Source organism: Hippocampus guttulatus, chromosome 8, assembly GCF_054856545.1.
Source record: "Hippocampus guttulatus isolate MCC_2025c chromosome 8, RoL_Hgut_1.0, whole genome shotgun sequence".
Taxonomy (NCBI): Eukaryota; Metazoa; Chordata; class Actinopteri; order Syngnathiformes; family Syngnathidae; genus Hippocampus; species Hippocampus guttulatus.
In genome coordinates, this window is record NC_141268.1 from 14,709,564 (window position 1) to 14,727,202 (window position 17,639).

At 41.2% G+C, this 17,639-nt stretch overlaps 1 protein-coding gene across 4 annotated transcripts; it reads right to left on the bottom strand.

Moving 5' to 3' along the window:
- Positions 1-79: 79 nt before the first annotated feature.
- On the bottom strand, positions 80-16,510 carry pfkfb4b (6-phosphofructo-2-kinase/fructose-2,6-biphosphatase 4b). Of its 4 annotated transcripts, none has more exons than XM_086118376.1 (14): positions 16,342-16,510; positions 9,347-9,463; positions 8,807-8,903; positions 4,842-4,908; positions 4,681-4,755; positions 4,543-4,599; positions 4,328-4,449; positions 2,856-3,063; positions 2,621-2,767; positions 2,441-2,545; positions 2,229-2,358; positions 1,919-1,981; positions 1,773-1,837; positions 80-1,373 (listed from the first exon to the last, which is right to left on the bottom strand). In XM_086118376.1, exons 1-14 carry the CDS (start codon positions 16,382-16,384, stop codon positions 1,314-1,316), a joined length of 1,356 nt encoding a protein of 451 aa, XP_085974502.1. In that variant the 5' UTR covers positions 16,385-16,510; the 3' UTR covers positions 80-1,313. The 4 variants fall into 4 exon arrangements, with proteins under 4 accessions (XP_085974502.1, XP_085974499.1, XP_085974500.1 ...); XM_086118373.1 differs by lacking the exon at positions 16,342-16,510 and adding an exon at positions 10,951-12,064; XM_086118374.1 differs by lacking the exon at positions 80-1,373 and adding an exon at positions 1,419-1,707.
- Between the last annotated feature and the right edge of the window lie 1,129 nt (positions 16,511-17,639).

The following is a 17,639-nucleotide window of genomic DNA, read 5'->3' on the forward strand; positions in this document are numbered from 1 at the left end:
TGCCCAATCTGTGCGTCAAGTCAGCTGGTATCCGTTCCAGCTCACCTATGACTCGTGAACAAAAATGGAAGGCGAGAAAGACAGTGGCAACCAAGCAGAGAAACTTTATTGACATTTGTACAATTGAAAAGGAGCAGCAAGGCAAAGTACACGTTTCACAACAGTTGTGTACATAAACCAATATAGAATCGAATAAAATACGACGTAAAACGTACATAGATTACTATAATAATCATTTGACAGATGTGACAAAATGAAAACAATTATTTGGAGGATGCACATTGGGGATGGACACTCGTGATAGCAATTGTGTGGAACTGATGTATGAACGATGATTTGAAACAAAATTGAGTGCACTTGGCTCCCCCAAATCTTTTTCCCGAAAGAAATTTCTCATCAAACGCCCAGCCTTCATGAACATACCGCAGTTCTTTTTTATGTCCATCGTAGTCGGCCCATAAAAAAAAAAACACCCCAAAAAAAGCCACTGAATGCTACCCCAAAAGTGATTTTTGTTTCCAGGTGCATCACTGACATTCATAAACACATCAAAAACACTTCACAAAGACCGACATGTTCAAAAGGCTCTTGAAAAAAGATCGGGAGATTGGAAAAAGCACCGGTGACGCCATCCCTACTCCTTCTGTGAGCATACTCAACATGCATGGGATGATTTACACAGCTTATGATTTATATAAGTTATTTTCTTCCAAAAGTTCCAGTCCCTCCAATGTAGTGATTCTGATGACACATGAGTGGTGCGCACACTCCCTCTAGTGGTACACAGAAGAATCACTGCCGAAGTGATCACTAGTATGAAACCTTTTAGTACATTTGTACTGTATTGCTGTTCTTCTCTGACAATGTCATCTGCATCTTTGCTATATTTTTCAGCAATTGTCTTTTTTTTTAGGGGTGTGGGTGCGCAGTTGACAGAAATTTGAATCAAGCAACCTCCTGTCCACTAGTTGGAGAAATATGGTGATCACCCACAAAGACATGGAAGGAGATTGAAGGAGATTGTTTTCTTGTGGTCTTCACACCAGTGACAAGCAAAGAGTAACTGCAGAGTTCTTGTTCGCACACACACGGCTTTATAAAACAGTAACACATTACGTGAACGCTTTTGACAGTGCAGGAGGACGTGTTGTTATACTACAGCGTGACGAAAACACCACAAAGCTGTCCGTTCGAGAAAGCTGGGAGTACAAAAACGTGACGTGACGCCCGTGTCAATTCGTCTCCCAAGTTGTCGACGGCGAGCGTCCTCGCGAGGCAGCTGAGCAGTCACGCAGGAAGCGCGAGCGAGGGCGTCAGAAGTGCGTCGGCACGGTTTTCAGAGCGGCTTCTGTGCTACGCTGCACACTCACATTCTGGAAGAGCCGCAGTTTTGGACATCAACGGGGACATAAAACAGGTGAGAAAGGATTCATTTATTACGGTGCATCTAGTCGAGACAAGAAACATGAATGGATATTAACACTGATCATCGTGGAGAAACATTTTCAGGTTCACAATGAGAACAAATTGAACACAATTATAGCTCATATGCATTGAAGAGGTTACATGTGTGTTGGCTTCATGGTAGTACAAGTTTAAATGTACGTCAGACTGGAGGTAGATGACTAAAAGCATTTATCAAGGCGCGACTGGAAAGGACGGAGGTGCGCGTGCGGACTGCGAGGCATCCTCCTGGCTGAGATGAGTCTGGGTAAAAAAATGGCCGTGAGGTGGAGGGGGCGGAGTCACTCCGCGTTGGTCCGCTTACGTACCTCCGGTCGCTCTCGGTGTGTGTTCACGGCATCCACGCCTAAATAGATCGACTCCACTTTGCATCCTGTGAAAACAAAAACGCTCGTCGTTACCGTCCCGTTTTCGATGCTCACGTTTGTAAACGATGACGGAGAAGAAAACTGACCGTAAGCCAGTGGGGTGAGTTTCAACACCGTGTGCAAGGGGCACTTCAGATAAGGCAACTCAACTGTGGAAAAAACAAAACACAAACATCATTATTTTTGGATCGGTCGTGATATCGGCGACGTTTTAGCGATTGCGTTCAACTGTGTTTCAAATGGCAGCAAAAGTAAGACTTAAAAACTTTAACATTGAACAAAATAAGCTACCTAAAATATCATGATAGTGTGAGCATTATTATGTTGGTCAAGGCAGATTGTTGTGGTGTACCTTTCCACGCACGCGCGCCTCCTGTGCATTTAAATGTGCGCTACCTGCGGTCTTGTCGAGAAAGTAGGCGAGAAGGCAGCGCATGACGGCCTGGTGACAAATAACCAGAACGTTCTCCTGCCTCTCCAGCTCCATGATGACGGGCTCCAGACGCTGCACCAGGTCTTCATACGACTGAGAGAAAGAATACGGCCTTCAGTACTGATTTAATTTTTATTTATTTTTTTATTTATTTTGAGCAGGTGCACTTGCTGACCTCGCCTTTGGGATAGCGATAACGATATTTGTCTTGGTCTCTCAGCGCGAACTCCAGAGGATAATGCTCTTGGATCTCTTCGTACATCATTTCCTCGCACACGCCCTACGAGACGAGACGAGAGGCAACGAGTTAAAACGCCTGGAAAATGTTTTGGTGAGGGCACAATATCCCACTCACGGCATCGATCTCGTTGAGCGATTTCCACTGTTCGTACGGCACTCCCAGACACTCGGCCGTCTGGATGGTTCTCTTCATCTGGCTGGTCCACACTTTCAGATCCTTGATGTTCTGCTCCTGGATGTACTTCCTCAGACATTTGCCATACTTAGAAAAAAAAAACGCCAAACACCAAATTGTAAGAACCACTCACTCCAGGGGAAGAAGACATGTGACTATGCACAAGGTGGAGCACCTCTTTCCCCCGCGCCGACAAGGCCGAGTCGCCTCCGATGCGTCCCTTGATGTTGAGGTCGCTCTCGCCGTGCCGACTCAGGTAAATGGAGCGCGGCGTGATGTGGATATTCATCAGATAGTACACGATCCGGCTCTGGATGTGGTCCTGCACGCGATTCACGAGATAACGGCGGCCCACGTCCATGATCTTGATGTAGGGCATGTCCCTGAATGACCACAGCACGATTTGTTCCATTTATCGGCGACTCGTGACGTCCCACACAAGCGCTGACCGAGTAACAATCCTCACTTGTGATGTTTGGGTGTCTATTTGGCTTTAAGGCTTTATTTAGTCTCTTTTTTTCATGGAAAATGCATATTGGGTTATATCCTTTCCTATTTAGGAATTTTTAGATTAAAAAAAAATAATTAAAATTCTACGCATTTCGAATGGCCAGCAATTAGATGCAGATTTTTTTTTAAACAATTCAGGTATTTAATTAGTTTTAATTAGCGATTAGAGCTGGTTTGCTCCTTTTTATTAGCTGTTAGTTTTTTCAAAAAGGATTCATTTCAGTTTATATTAGTTTTAGTATTAGATTTTTTTTTATAAGGTGCGCATGTTAATTGCAAGATTAAAAAAAAAAGTTTGGATTGTAATAAACCCTGTAGCTGTCCACTGTAGTAACCACTGTCCCTAAGGGTTCCTACGGGTCCTTAAAGTTCACAAGAATCCATAAAAAAGTTGTAAAATTATGTTTTTAACTGTCCTTAATTTTCAGGGAAAGCTTCTAAAATCAATAAAAATCCTTAAAAATTAACCTGTGGAGTTCATTTCATTTGTGTATGTCATTTTCCCCACCCTTCCAAATGAATAGTTTTGTTGCAAAATGCGCCTGGCACCCTTCCCCTCCAAACCCCGCTGTCGGGCTACATGCCTTCCTGGTTAACGCTCTGCTTTTCCCGCCGTCTCCGATTAGTTCCGATGATGATCACGTGATCACTTCGGGTCATTTCGGACCAATTTGACAAACAGTATGTCAAATAACGGGTTAGCTGATTGGCCCTAAAAATAAAGATGCGTCCTTCCTTTGGCAGCAATGATTTGAACACCGGCTCAGTGATATGAGGCTTTCTGTTCATTAAATCCACCGTGAATCCCCCTGCAGAATGGAAAAGTCCTTTAAAAATGGCTATATTAGCCCTCAAAAGTCCTTAAAAGGTCCATAAATAAAAAGCAAGTGGAAGAGTGGGAACTCTGGAAAAGAATTAAGTAAAGTATAAGACTGTTCGACCTTTGCTCTTCTGTCCAGACATACAGCAATACCGAAATAAATGCGGAAAGTATTTTCATTATTACTTGACTCTGTGAATAAAAATCTTTTTTCAATTTTAGTTTGAATTTTTTCTCACGAAAATAAAATAACCTTGTTCCTTATGCACACCAGCTGTTTAGACTATTCACATGTACCTCATGTTGTGTCAACTCACCTGTCCAAAACCTCGTCCAGAGGCTGGTATGACGACTCGTAACACTTGATCCTTTTCATAAAGTCTTCGATGGCTTCTTGAGTGTCACAGTGGATGTAGTCGGGGCTGCCGAGCTTCACTTGCTAACGCCGCGGCAAACACACACACGCACACACACATTCCGAAGATGTCGGGTTGGTTTGAATGTCAACAGAGACGTCGCCGCGACAACTCACCACGATGTTCTGCGCGATGACGTCTGGGTCTTCACACACAGACTCCACAAAGAACACCTGCGCGCACGACAACAGCGCCAGTGGTCAGTCCATCGGTGGGATCCGGCACACCGCGGCGGCGTGCTCTGCCGCGCTTACCTTGAAACCGTTTTGCTCGGCAAACTTGACAATGGCCCCTCGTCGTTCTCTTGTCGTATTGGTGGCGTCGAATACCTGAAACCGTAGCAGAGGAGTATATACATGAGCGGGCATCCGCGAGAGAGATTCTTTGTCATTTTAGAATGGAGGAAAAAACTCACGGCCACTTGTCCTCCCTCAACACTGAGGTACTGCCGGACGTCATTGAGAGCTGCCATTGCACAGTGGCTGCAGGAACAAATACATGTCAACACACTTTACAGATGTGGCAATTACAACATTGTGGAAAATATTTAGTAGCTCCACGAAGTTCATGTCAAAAAGTGGAAAAAAAAAAATCAAAATTCGAGACACGCCGAGTAAAATATTTTACGTGCTGTGATTTTTATGGTCAGCTCTATGGCTTATAGCTGGCAAAAAGCCACAAACGGTTTTAGACTTAGCGCCACCTGTTGCTCTGGCATGCAATACCATGTATAGCAAGGCGTTTTTAGCCGAAAAAAACGACCATGTATAGTAAGGCGTTTTTACTCGAAAAAAACGACCATGTATAGTAAGACGTTTTTAGCCCAAAAAACGACCATGTATAGTAAGGCGTTTTTAGCCGAAAAAAACGACCATGTATAGTAAGGCGTTTTTACTTGAAAAAAACGACCATGTATAGTAAGGCGTTTTTAGCCCAAAAAAACGACCATGTATAGTAAGGCGTTTTTACTCGAAAAAAATGACCATGTATAGTAAGGCGTTTTTAGCCAAAAAAACGACCATGTACAGGTATAGTAAGGCGTTTTTACTCGAAAAAAAACGACCATGTATAGTGAGGCGTTTTTACCCGAAAAAAACGACTATGTATATATAGTAAGGCGTTTTTACTCGAAAAAAACGACCATGTATAGCAAGGCGTTTTTAGCCAAAAAAAACGACCATGTATAGTAAGGCGTTTTTACTCGAAAAACACGACCATGTACAGGTATAGTAAGGCGTTTTTACTCAAAAAAACGACCATGTATAGTAAGGCGTTTTTAGCCCAAAAAAACGACCATGTAAAGTAAGGCGTTTTTAGCCCAAAAAAAAAACGACCATGTAAAGTAAGGCGTTTTTAGCCGAAAAAAACTACCATGTACAGGTATAGTAAGGTGTTTTTAGCCCAAAAAAAACGACCATGTATAGTAAGGCGTTTTTACTCGAAAAAAACGACCATGTATAATAAGGCGTTTTTATCCCAAAAAAACGACCATGTATGGTTAGCCTTTTTTACTCGAAAAAAACGACCATGTATAGTAAGGCGTTTTTAGCCCAAAAAAGCGACCATGTGTAGTAAGGCGTTTTTAGCCAAAAAAATGACTATGCATAGTAAGGCGTTTTTAGCCGAAAAAAACGACCATGTATAGTAAGGCGTTTTTACTCGAAAAAACAACCATGTATAGTAAGGCGTTTTTAGCCCAAAAAAAACCGACCATGTATATATAGTAAGGCGTTTTTATTCGAAAAAAACGACCATGTATAGTAAGGCGTTTTTAGCCGAAAAAAACGACCATGTATAGTAAGGCGTTTTTACTCAAAAAAAAATCGACCATGTATAGTAAGGCGTTTTTACTCGGAAAAAACGACCATGTATAGCAAGGCGTTTTTAGCCCAAAAAAACGACCATGTATAATAGTTAGCCTTTTTTACTCGGAACAAAAACGACCATGTATAGTAAGGCGTTTTTACTCGAAAAAAACGACCATGTATATAGCAAGGCATTTTTAGCCCAAAAAAACGACCATGTAGAGTAAGGCTTTTTTAGCCGAAAAAAACGACCATGTATATAGTAAGGCTTTTTTAGCAAAAAAAAACAACAAAAACGACCATTTACAGGTATAGTAAGGCCTTTTTACTCGAAAAAAAAAACGACCATGTATAGTAAGGCGTTTTTAGCCCAAAAAAAAACGACCATGTATAGTAAGGCGTTTTTAGCCCAAAAAAACGACCATGTATCGTAAGGCGTTTTTAGCCGAAAAAAACGACCATGTATAGTAAGGCGTTTTTACTCGAAAAAAACGACCATGTATAGTAAGCCGTTTTTAGCCCAAAAAAAACGACCATGTATAGTAAGGCGTTTTTAGCCCAAAAAACCAACCATGTATAGTTAGCCGTTTTTACTCGGAAAAAAAACGACCATGTATAGTAAGGCGTTTTTACTCGAAAAAAACGACCATGTATAGTAAGGCGCTTTTAGCCAAAAAAAACGACCATGTATAGTAAGGCGTTTTTAGCCCAAAAAAACGACCATGTATAGTAAGGCGTTTTTAGCCAAAAAATACGACCATGTATAGTAAGGCGTTTTTAGCCCAAAAATACGACCATGTAAAGTAAGGCGTTTTTAGCCGAAAAAAACGACCATGTATAGGAAGGCGTTTTTAGCTGAAAAAAATAAAACTCGGATAAAAACGCCTTACTATACATGGTTGTTTTTTTCGGATAAAAACGCCTTACTATACATGGTCGTTTTTTTGGAGTAAAAACGCCTTACTATACATGGTCGTTTTTTTCGGCTAAAAACGCCTTACAATACATGGTCGTTTTTTTGGGCTAAAAACGCCTTACTATACATGGTCGTTTTTTTCGAGTAAAAACGCCTTACTATACTTGGTCGTTGTTTTTTTGAGTAAAAATGCCTTACTATACATGGTCGTTTTTTTCGGCTAAAAACGCCTTACTATACATGGTCGTTTTTTTGGGCTAAAAACGCCTTACCATACATGGTCGTTTTTTTGGGGCTAAAAACGCCTTACTATACATGGTTGTTTTTTTGAGCTAAAAACGCCTTACTATACATGGTCATTTTTTTGGGCTAAAAACGCCTTACTATACATGGTCATTTTTTTGGAGTAAAAACGCCTTACTATACATGGTCGTTTTTTTGGAGTAAAAACGCCTTACTATACATGGTCGTTTTTTTCGGCTAAAAACGCCTTACTATACATGGTCGTTTTTTGGGGCTAAAAACGCCTTACTATACATGGTAGTTTTTTTGGGCTAAAAACGCCTTACTATACATGGTCGTTTTTTTGGGCTAAAAACGCCTTACTATAAATGGTCGTTTTTTTCGAGTAAAAACGCCTTACTATACATGGTCGTTTTTTTGAGTAAAAATGCCTTACTATACATGGTCGTTTTTTTGGAGTAAAAACGCCTTACTATACATGGTCGTTTTTTGGGCTAAAAACGCCTTACTGTACATGGTGGTTTTTTTCGAGTAAAAACGCCTTACTATACATGGTCGTTTTTTTCGGCTAAAAACGCCTTACTATACATGGTCGTTTTTTTGGGCTAAAAACGCCTTACTATACATGGTCGTTTTTTTGGAGTAAAAACGCCTTACTATACAAGGTCGTTTTTTTGGCTAAAAACGCCTTACTATACATGGTCGTTTTTTTCGAGTAAAAACGCCTTACTATACATGGTCGTTTTTTTTCGGCTAAAAACGGCTAACTAAACATGGTCTGTTTTTTTTTGTTCCAAACGCCTTCCTATAAATGGTCGTTTTTTTCGGCTAAAAACGGCTTACTATACATGGTCGGTTTTTTTTGGCTGAAAATGCCTTACTTTACATGGCCATTTTTTCGGCTAAAAACACCTTACTATACATGGTCGTTTTTTTTTCCGGCTAAAAACGGCTAACTATACATGGTCGTTTTTTTTGTTTGTTTAAAACGCCTTACTATACATGGTCGGTTTTTTCGGCTAAAAACGCCATACTATACATGGTCATTTTTTTTTTTTTTTGTTAAAAACGCCTTCAAATGAACAGGTTCAATGTCTGGCTTCCGCCGAGCTTGCTGATGATCTTATCAATTGAATCAGGTGTTTTGCAACAGGGAGACTTGGAAAATATGCAGGACAGCGACCCTCCAAGACCGGTGTTTGAGACCCCTGCTGTAGATATTAAAAATAGTTTAAATAAAACCATTTGCATGGATATAGCCACTGTGCAACCACATTGTCTTTTTTTTAAACTAGATTTATGGTTTGTTTTGGGTCCATATTAGGCACTGGTCACGTGTATTAAAATGAAGAAAAGAAAGACATTCAAATCATAAAAGGATGAGAGAAAGGATATATGAATCATGAACTGACTCACCGTCTGATTTTTAAGCCCTCTTCATTGTCCGGACTAAAAAACTCAAAGGATTTGTAGATCTTCACACACTCCCTCCGGTACTGGCCCACATTGAACTCTGTTACACATTAAAAAACAACAACAACAACAATATTTATGATGACAGATACTGGGGTTTACTCTCCGGTGTCATGATTCGGTTTGGGACCAACAGGTGGCACTGTAGGGCTCCCGCTGCAGCTGCACACCTGTTGGTCATTAGGTAATTAGTGTATAAAAGGATTCCTGCCCGAACACTCTGTGTCGGGTCATTGTTTGCTCTTGGTTTCTGTCATGTTTAGTTCATTATGTTTTAGCTTCGGTCATGTTTTTGTTAATGAAAGTTTTTAGTTTCTGCCAAGGTGTTTGTTTGTTACTTTGGATTCGTTTTGTTTTCATGACTTTGTTTAGGATTTATTTTTCTGCGTTTTATCAATACACTTCTTCAAATACACCCTGCTCCTCTCTCCTGCCTCCTTTTTGGGGTCCACCACCTCGTGACTGGAATGAAGCGGCGGGTACCTTTGGTGGGCACGCCGATCCAATTTAAGTAGCGTGTTAGCTTCTTGGAGATGTAGGTCTTCCCACGAGCTGGCAGGCCCACCGTCACGATGAGGGTGGGGCAGTTGGTCATACAAACTGTCAAAAGACACAAACATTGGCAATTCGGCTCAACGTGTGCGAAAGCAACACTGGAGGGCAAGAGGCTCCAGATGCTATGAGAATTAGGAAGACATGACGTGGATGACCACAAAAGAGAGAAAGCAAGAACGTTTCGCTCAATCTGATTGGTTGCTAACAACTATCAACAAGCATGTGAAGAGTCTGCACTGACATTTGTGCACTAGAATTTTTTTTTTTTGCACATTTTCATTCATTAGCAATTAAAATTGACCGCGGAGGCTTTTTTTTTTTTGCCTTTTTGGGGACACTCTTAAATGTTTTAAATGTTAAAAAGTGTAGCGTTGCTTTGTGTCTGAAAATTGTGATCATCTCGCCAATATGAATGTGCACATTTGTACTCGTGCCCACTTCGACCTTGGAAAACATTTGGGATTTTATGGACATTGGGCCTTTTCCTTCTCAAAGGCACTCGCTAATGTGAAAAAAAAAAGCTTCACATTACTTACCATTGGAAAATGACAACCAAAATGTACTCTACTCATGCCCATTTTAACATCTAAAAGAATAACATTTCCTCTCAAAAGAGAAAGCTTAATGACACTTGATGTCATAAAACTAGTCAATCATGACCAAAATTTATATGGGCATCCCTACTTATGGAAACTTCTACCACTGCAAATATTAGAACGATTGGTGCAATATTTTGGATTTTATGGATATTAACATCATTCTGCATAGGTGCTCACTATAGCTTTATGTAAAACACTTACTGTCCATAACATTTAAGCTACAGAGGAGATTTTTCGAGTAATTTCAGAGGTCAGCGTGGGCATAAGTACACCTTAATTTTGGTGACGATTGATCGCAGTTTTCAGACGTTAAACGACGAAAAGATTTTTTTTTACACTTACGTTAAACGTTTTAGACTGTCTCCCCTATTTTTTACGCGATGTCGTGCACTATTTTGTCACATTTTCCCCTCGGTACATAGTTTTATTTAAGCCTCTTGTAAACTCCGTGGATTGGTATACAGTTTTCAGTCATTAAGCATCTATTTCACCATCCTGATAATAAATGCAGGACAGTGAGAGGCGAATTGCAAATCGTTAGCCTAATTCAATCGCTCGTGTTTCCGCCGAGCTTCGACGAGGAAAAGACCACAGAGAGTTGAGAGTGGACTCGGCCCAATGACTGATGCAGCAGTGCGGTAGGAAAGCTGCGGGCTGAAACGGCAGCACAACACGCAGGGGGCTTGACTCAGCAAAAAACAAAAGGGGGTCCTGCAACAGAGCCATCCAGAGGGGGGAGACGAGTCGGCACACTGCGTTTGAAAACAACCACTGACGTTGTGGATAAATTCAATGAAGTCCTGTTGCTTGAGGCCGAACCACGTGGCTGTTTGCAGAGAAAATAGTGTCAAAGGGCAAGGGGAAAATATTGATCTCAAACGCATACAACTGTAGACTACTTGGGGAAACGGTCCTCCTTTGGCATCTTCTTACCGCGTCTCTGTGCAATGTGGCCACTCTTGCCCGGCAACCAGATCTTCCTCAGCGGGTTCTGAGTGAGCTCCCGCTGGCATGCGTCTACCAGATACTCCTCGTTATCTAACATCATCTACGAAGATGCTGCTGCTGTTGCTGCCAACTTGAAGTAACTAACGAAAAGCTCGGACTCGGTTCTGCGCGCACCGAGGGAGGATGTCTCATATCAGCTGAGGAACAGCAGGTTGTCGCTACCGTAATGAGTAGAAGAGTGCGCGCAACGACAATCGAGGGGCAGAAAAAAAACGTTTCCCACCCTTAAATGTGTCAAAGAAACATCTGCGGCGTGTCAAACAAGCATCTGCGGGGTAACTCTTTAACGAACTATTAACTCAAAGGTAGAGAATTCTGAATGTATTCGAACAGTTTTGAGTGGACGACGGTTGTTACCGTAAAGCAACAAGTTGCGAGCGAGAGACGCAACCAGAAAAAAACAGACATTTCATTGAAAACAGCCTTCGCGTGGAGAGCACGTGGACAGCGAGTGCAGGCAGCGATCTTGGCCAATCAGAGAACAGACCGGAAGTCTGGCAGCCAATGAACTCAGCGGAGCACAATAACAACCAGCGCGTGCCTGGCGGCTGGCAGCCCTCAGATTCAAAACAAAAACAACGTTCACATTTTTACTCAAGATTACTCATTAACTTCAGGAATAAGTCACACACGAAAAGGATATTGCACATTAAAATACTTACTTTTTTTTACGGTTAAAATCCATTTGATAATTTTAACGAGGGATTAAAAAAAGAAAAGACTTGGTGACTGTATGGCTCAATTTACTAAATTATTACTGACTGACAATACAATACATGCTGATTTACATAGCGCTTTCACAACAGCGGCAGCTGTAACAAAGCGCTCAACAAAACAGTTAACACAAAGTAAAATAAATAAACACAACAACATAAAACACGGACAGTCCTAACCAGTTTTCCGTCACATGAAATGCATACACAATTGTATCTGTAGTTTTATTCTTCTTGTTTTGATTGTAAAGTGTCCTTGAGTGTTTTGAAAGGCGCTTATAAATGAAATGTATTATTATTATTATTATTATAAATACAATTTTGATTAATTTCATGTCACACGTACATGTAGTGACAGGAAAACGCCACTAGATTGCACTGTTTGACCATTTTCATATGTAGTTCAGTGCACTCTGCATTTGTCAGCAAGGCAATGTGCAGAAAATTAAATGACCCAAATTGAATTGCCATGGACCGACACTTATAAAAAATATATATAAAAACAACAGGCTAATTTAAAAGTGAATAGAGCACCACAAGATTTACAGCAGGTGAATATTATGTTGTTTTTATTTTGCCACAATATTGAATCAGTGATTTTGTTAAAAACGTTGGGGGGGGGGGGCTGTTTTTGATCAGGAAGCGTGTGTGCGCGCGTGTGTGTGTGTGTGTGTGTGCGCGCGCGCGCGCGCGCTACGGTAAAGTCAAGTGGGCGTATTAACCAGCTAACTAGCATGGCCTCAGGTCGTTTCCTCTCTGACATTACTCCAAAGTGGAGAAAAGCAGCTTAGTAGCAACAATTTTTTCAGAATAAACTCTTTTACTCCTGTCCTATATTTTGATTTTATTTCGAAAGATTCAAGTTATTATTTTCTCAGTGTGGGGATGGGGGTGGACAATATTTACCCAAACATTTCAAAATAATACACTTTACAGCTATGATTGCAATCCCGTGATACTGTGAAACCGCAATACTTATTTTTATCATATTGTCAGAATGTGAAACCTTCCGGCGGCTACTCCACTGTAACAATCACCTTCAAGGAAAAGGTGAATGAAGACTTCCGAGTTGATTTATTCATGTAGACAATGCACCCAAGGCATGCATTGATAAGCTCAGTGTGCTCGGATCCGTATATGACCAAAATGTACATTTTAGCTCACTGACATACAACGCTTCATTGCTAATATTAGTGCTTTATCTCTGAATGCATGAACAAAATTATGGACGCAGTGTGTTTTCAGTCTTAATCAGGCAAATTGGGTATGATATTACTTCTAAAATCTTCTGCTGCTATCGGCACTCGAGCCCTCAAGCACACACAAACATTTCGATCTGGCCCGTTTGGTTCTTTCCAGTTACAAAATGGCGATGCAGGAAGCATGACGACTCACCGCAGGGACAAAAATATCATCACATAATAGCAGCGATGAGAATGGAATGGGGGAAGGGGGTGTGGTGTGAACAGAACGGAATCCAGATCAGCTTCTTGACCTCGAGGCAAAGCTAACGACGGGCTCGGTTTATATCTCATGACTACATCAACAAGATGCGGAGGAATCACCAGCATGGCATTAAACACTGTCACATGTGCCCAATATGACAACGGGCTCAAGTCTCCAGATGTAAAAACTCCCCCGATGACAACACAGTGCGCGCGTGCGCAGACGCAGCCCCAGCTCGGCCTCAAGCCTATAATGAGATTCAGCGCATGGGTGAACTTTCCCCCAGATTCTGCTCAGACTCCGCCAGGGAGGGGGGGAGTGAGCGGGAGCGATGAATTATTGCCCTTATTCATAGAAGCCATAAGGGACACAAAACACACAAACACTGTACACACAACAACGCCATATTTGAGTATGAAGATAAGATGGAAAGACGAGGGGTGTGAAAGACGCTTGACGCGCACACATCCGGGTGGAATATCACCTTCCTGAAAATTGCCCTCCCTCCGCAGCACGTATGTGACACAACTGGCTGGACGCCGTTACCGCCACCTCGTGCGATCATGTTAGCATGGGCAGGAAGCCATTCGAAGTAGATTACGGTGAACAGAGCGCAGTGCCAGGGTGCCAGCTTGCATGTTGTCAGCTTGACAGTACATCTGTCCAACACATACTTGGAATCAACGTCATGGCGCCTTTAGGAGGATTGAACACAAAGCTCGGATCCCTCCTTGTATACTCACATGACCACAGGGTGCAGCAGTGACTTTCCAGCGCTCCCTTCTAGGCAATATGAATTACATAATAGAGTAACAGCCTGTTTGTATCAGAACTGAGTCAGTGGATTATATGGGACACGGTACAAGGGCTGGTGCACACCACTCTTCACACTCGCTGCTTAATTTAACACACGCAGCTTCAACAATGAAACAAAGAGGAACAAGACATGTTTTCCTTTTCGACTTCTACATGCACTGGCATGAGGAGTTAAACTAGGCCATAGTCCAAAGAGCACAGCAGAATCAATCTACTTGTAACAAACACTTTTTGAAACACTCATCAGCTGACAATAAAGGTAAAAAGGGGTAGGCCTCCAGGGCCATAAACTGCCTCTGAGAGGAATTCATCTGCATGTCGGGCAAGTCGAAAAACAAATGAAACCTTTGGGGAACCCTCATCAAAATTGTTACTGAACGAAGCTGACGTGCATGGTTGGAGTGTGCAAGCAAGCCAGAGAAGCGAAAAGAAAACCCCGATAAGTCACGAGCCTGAGAAGAACATGCAAACTCCACACAGGAAGGCCGAAGCCCAGATTCCAACTCATGACCTCTTGACCACCGTGGACAACTTGACACCCTAACTGGGAATCCTCACTTGAAACCCAACTCCCAACCTGTCCGAAACCTTCACGCTGACTTCTAACCTTAAATTGAAACACTAAACCTCTAAATACCTGACCCTTAACATTCATTTTAACCCCCAGTCGGAGTAGTGTGTTAAGTACTCTACTCTCCAATAACAAAATTGATCACACTGGAATACCATGCAACAGTAATAATAACAGTCCGTAATAATACACGTTTCTTTTAAGTTGTACCAGGGGAGAGGACCTTGAAAAAAAAAAGATCGCATATTAAATCGCAATCGCAATATTGAGTGGGAGGGGAATCGCAATTAGATGACTTTTCAAAATCATTCAGGCCGCATTGTGCACACAAAAACCGGTTATTTTCGTTCTCTTCAGAGAATGAAAATAACATAATAATTTAAATAATTAAAAAAATCAAATCAGAAAGGGAAAAAATGCTTCGGGGGGAAAAAGTAAACTCAGTGAAACTACAAGTTACAATTTCAGTTTCTTTTGCACTACAAAAATACTGCACATATCTGAAAAATAAAGCTAATACTAAAACTCATGAAAAATTAATTCAAACGGAGCATTTAAAAATAAAATAAATACAAATAAATGAAAACTAACTAACCCGCTCAACCCCCCCCCCTCACCAAATTAAAAATGAAAAAGTCAAAACGAAATAAAAACTAAAATCCCAAACTATTGAAACTAATCACTCCACTCCACAACTCGGATAGACTCCAGCTCACTGAGGTCACGGATGGGAGGTATAGTGAGTACAGTATACAGTAGTGTAAAATTAGGTGCTTTTTTTCCTGCAACCAGTACAACAGCACATTTACTGCAATCAAAACACACAAGATATGTCAGCAAAGTTTTGAGACTCGTGTCAAAAAAGTTATCGTTCAAATCCAAGTTTTCCCTCTTCAAAGTCATCCAATCCTAACGCACTTTCCTATGCTTCACCTGCATGCTTTTTTGGAAGGATTCTTCGTGGGATCCTTCACAGCAAACGTTGCCACGGCCATATTGATGTCAACTTCAAAATGGGTCTCATTGATGATTCCCTTGAGTTTATGGGGGGGGGGCGGGGGGTTAGTCTCCTCTCAGCCAGGAACTGTCAGATCCTCGGGGTGAAGCGGCCACGAGATGTGCTGCCACAACTCTTCGCCTATTCTGAGCACTGAATGAAGCAAAGGCCACGGGATCGCTTTGCCCACAGTGGCCCACAGTGAAGGGGGGTTAAAAAAATGCAGTTTGGGTTTGAGATATCTTCTTTTGACACCAGCCTCAGAACTGTTCTGACCCATCTTATATGCAAGTTGCGATTCAAAAGAACACAGCACTTTACCCCTCTGCATTTTAGTGTCTGATGAATGCAAATCTGAGCGGCTGTCCCATCATAGGTCGACTTGATTTCTCCGCGATGCTTTAAAACGACAACCAAAAACATGTGCAGTAACATTTAAAAGCTTCGAGGCAGCGTCTCCACAACACCAGCTTGCAACTCGGTTGAAAACGTAAAAATGGGCGACATTTCACCACAAAGTAAAAAAATTTAAAAAAGTATGTCTTGAGCAAAGGGCAACAGGATTAACATTAATATAGTGTAAGTGGGTGTTTTCCGCAGCTGTCATCTCCTCGACATCCGGAAGCGAGCCTACGTGACACTCGCTTGTTTACTTCAGTCCGCTGCTAGCCAAAGTAGCACAGCTGCCGCTCCTAAAGCAACACTTTCAATAATAATACCAAAATAAAAACTCTTCGAACGGCTACAAAAAAAAAAAAAAAGCTCCGTCTTACCTGCCCTGTCCCGCGTGTTTCTCGGGCGGCAGGAGCCCCTCATGGTCCGGGTTTAGCGTTCTACTTCTGCGCGTGGAGATGGACAGTCCGACAGTCAGAGGAGACGAGGGGACGTCCACACCAGAGAGCCGAGCGGCTGGTTCGGCCAGCAATGAATGAAGAGCGCGCGCGCACCCTGCGCAGCACGCCTCCTCACGTAAATCAGCGAACGCGCACGTACACTTGTTTTTGTTTTGCTGCTTGCGCACATGTCCTCGCGTCTTATGACCGACACCTCCATGTTAAAGCGACCGAATCGTAAAAGTTTAATAATAATAATAAAAATAACAATAATAGTAAACATTTTAAATGCAATTATCAATTATTCAATAAAAGATAAAAGAAACAGTATACGTAGATTTAAATGTCACAATATTCAATTTAACAATAACGTATTTATCATAAAAACGATTACTTTGAATGCCATTATTTATTTAATTATAATTAATTTAACATTTAAAAAAAGAATTACATATTTTAACACATTAATATCATTTATCCCCATTCCAAAAACGATTCATAATTAATTCAAGATGATACTGATTGATAAATAAAATACAAAATGAATATCAAAAGAATATCTAAGATAGCTTCTTAAAATAACATTTTAATTATAGCTTTTCATATATAATGAATATAATTATGATGATTTACCAATTATTTAATTAAATACATAAAAATGTTTAAATGTCAAATTGATTGCAAGAAAGAGGTCATTATAAGTTTCAAGGTGGAGATTTAAGATTGGTTTTAATAATAATTACATTATTATGAATCTTTTGGAACAAGCACCTTTAGTCAGATGAGCGATTTACTATTATGTACAAGAAGTTGAGGAAGTCAACCAAATAGCGTGTTTATAGAGGCATTCTTGGGGTGTTTGGTTTGGTTTTGGGTTTTTTTTTTTGAGAAAAATGAAATAAATGCACACCACCGCATTCAGTTTTTGTGACCAACAACTATTTTGAAACAGTAACTTGGAACTCTGTGACACCTCCATTCAAGTAAACAGACACTTGATGCAGCTCTCACAACAACATCCTTTCTAGTTATTTTAGTTCGTAACTGCGCTATTGCTACGTAGGAAGGTGCAGGTGTTTGACTGGCCTGCCTGCATTCCAAACATGCGTCTTTTCAATCGGTACAGTAAGACACTGGGCATTGCCAGTAATGAAAAACAACTGTATCTGAAACAAAGTGATATGCATGGATAAACAATAAAAATAAAACAGGAGAAAAAAATACCACAGAGATAAAAC

Coding starts and splice junctions, on each gene's coding strand:
- pfkfb4b (XM_086118372.1), bottom strand. CDS start 11,065: ATGATGTTAGATAACGAGGAGTATCTGGTAGACGCATGCCAGCGGGAG. Junction 2,359..2,440: donor ATCGCTATCCCAAAGGCGAG/GTCAGCAAGTGC, acceptor TCTTTCTCTCAG/TCGTATGAAGACCTGGTGCA. Junction 1,838..1,918: donor ACTCACCCCACTGGCTTACG/GTCAGTTTTCTT, acceptor TTGTTTTCACAG/GATGCAAAGTGGAGTCGATC.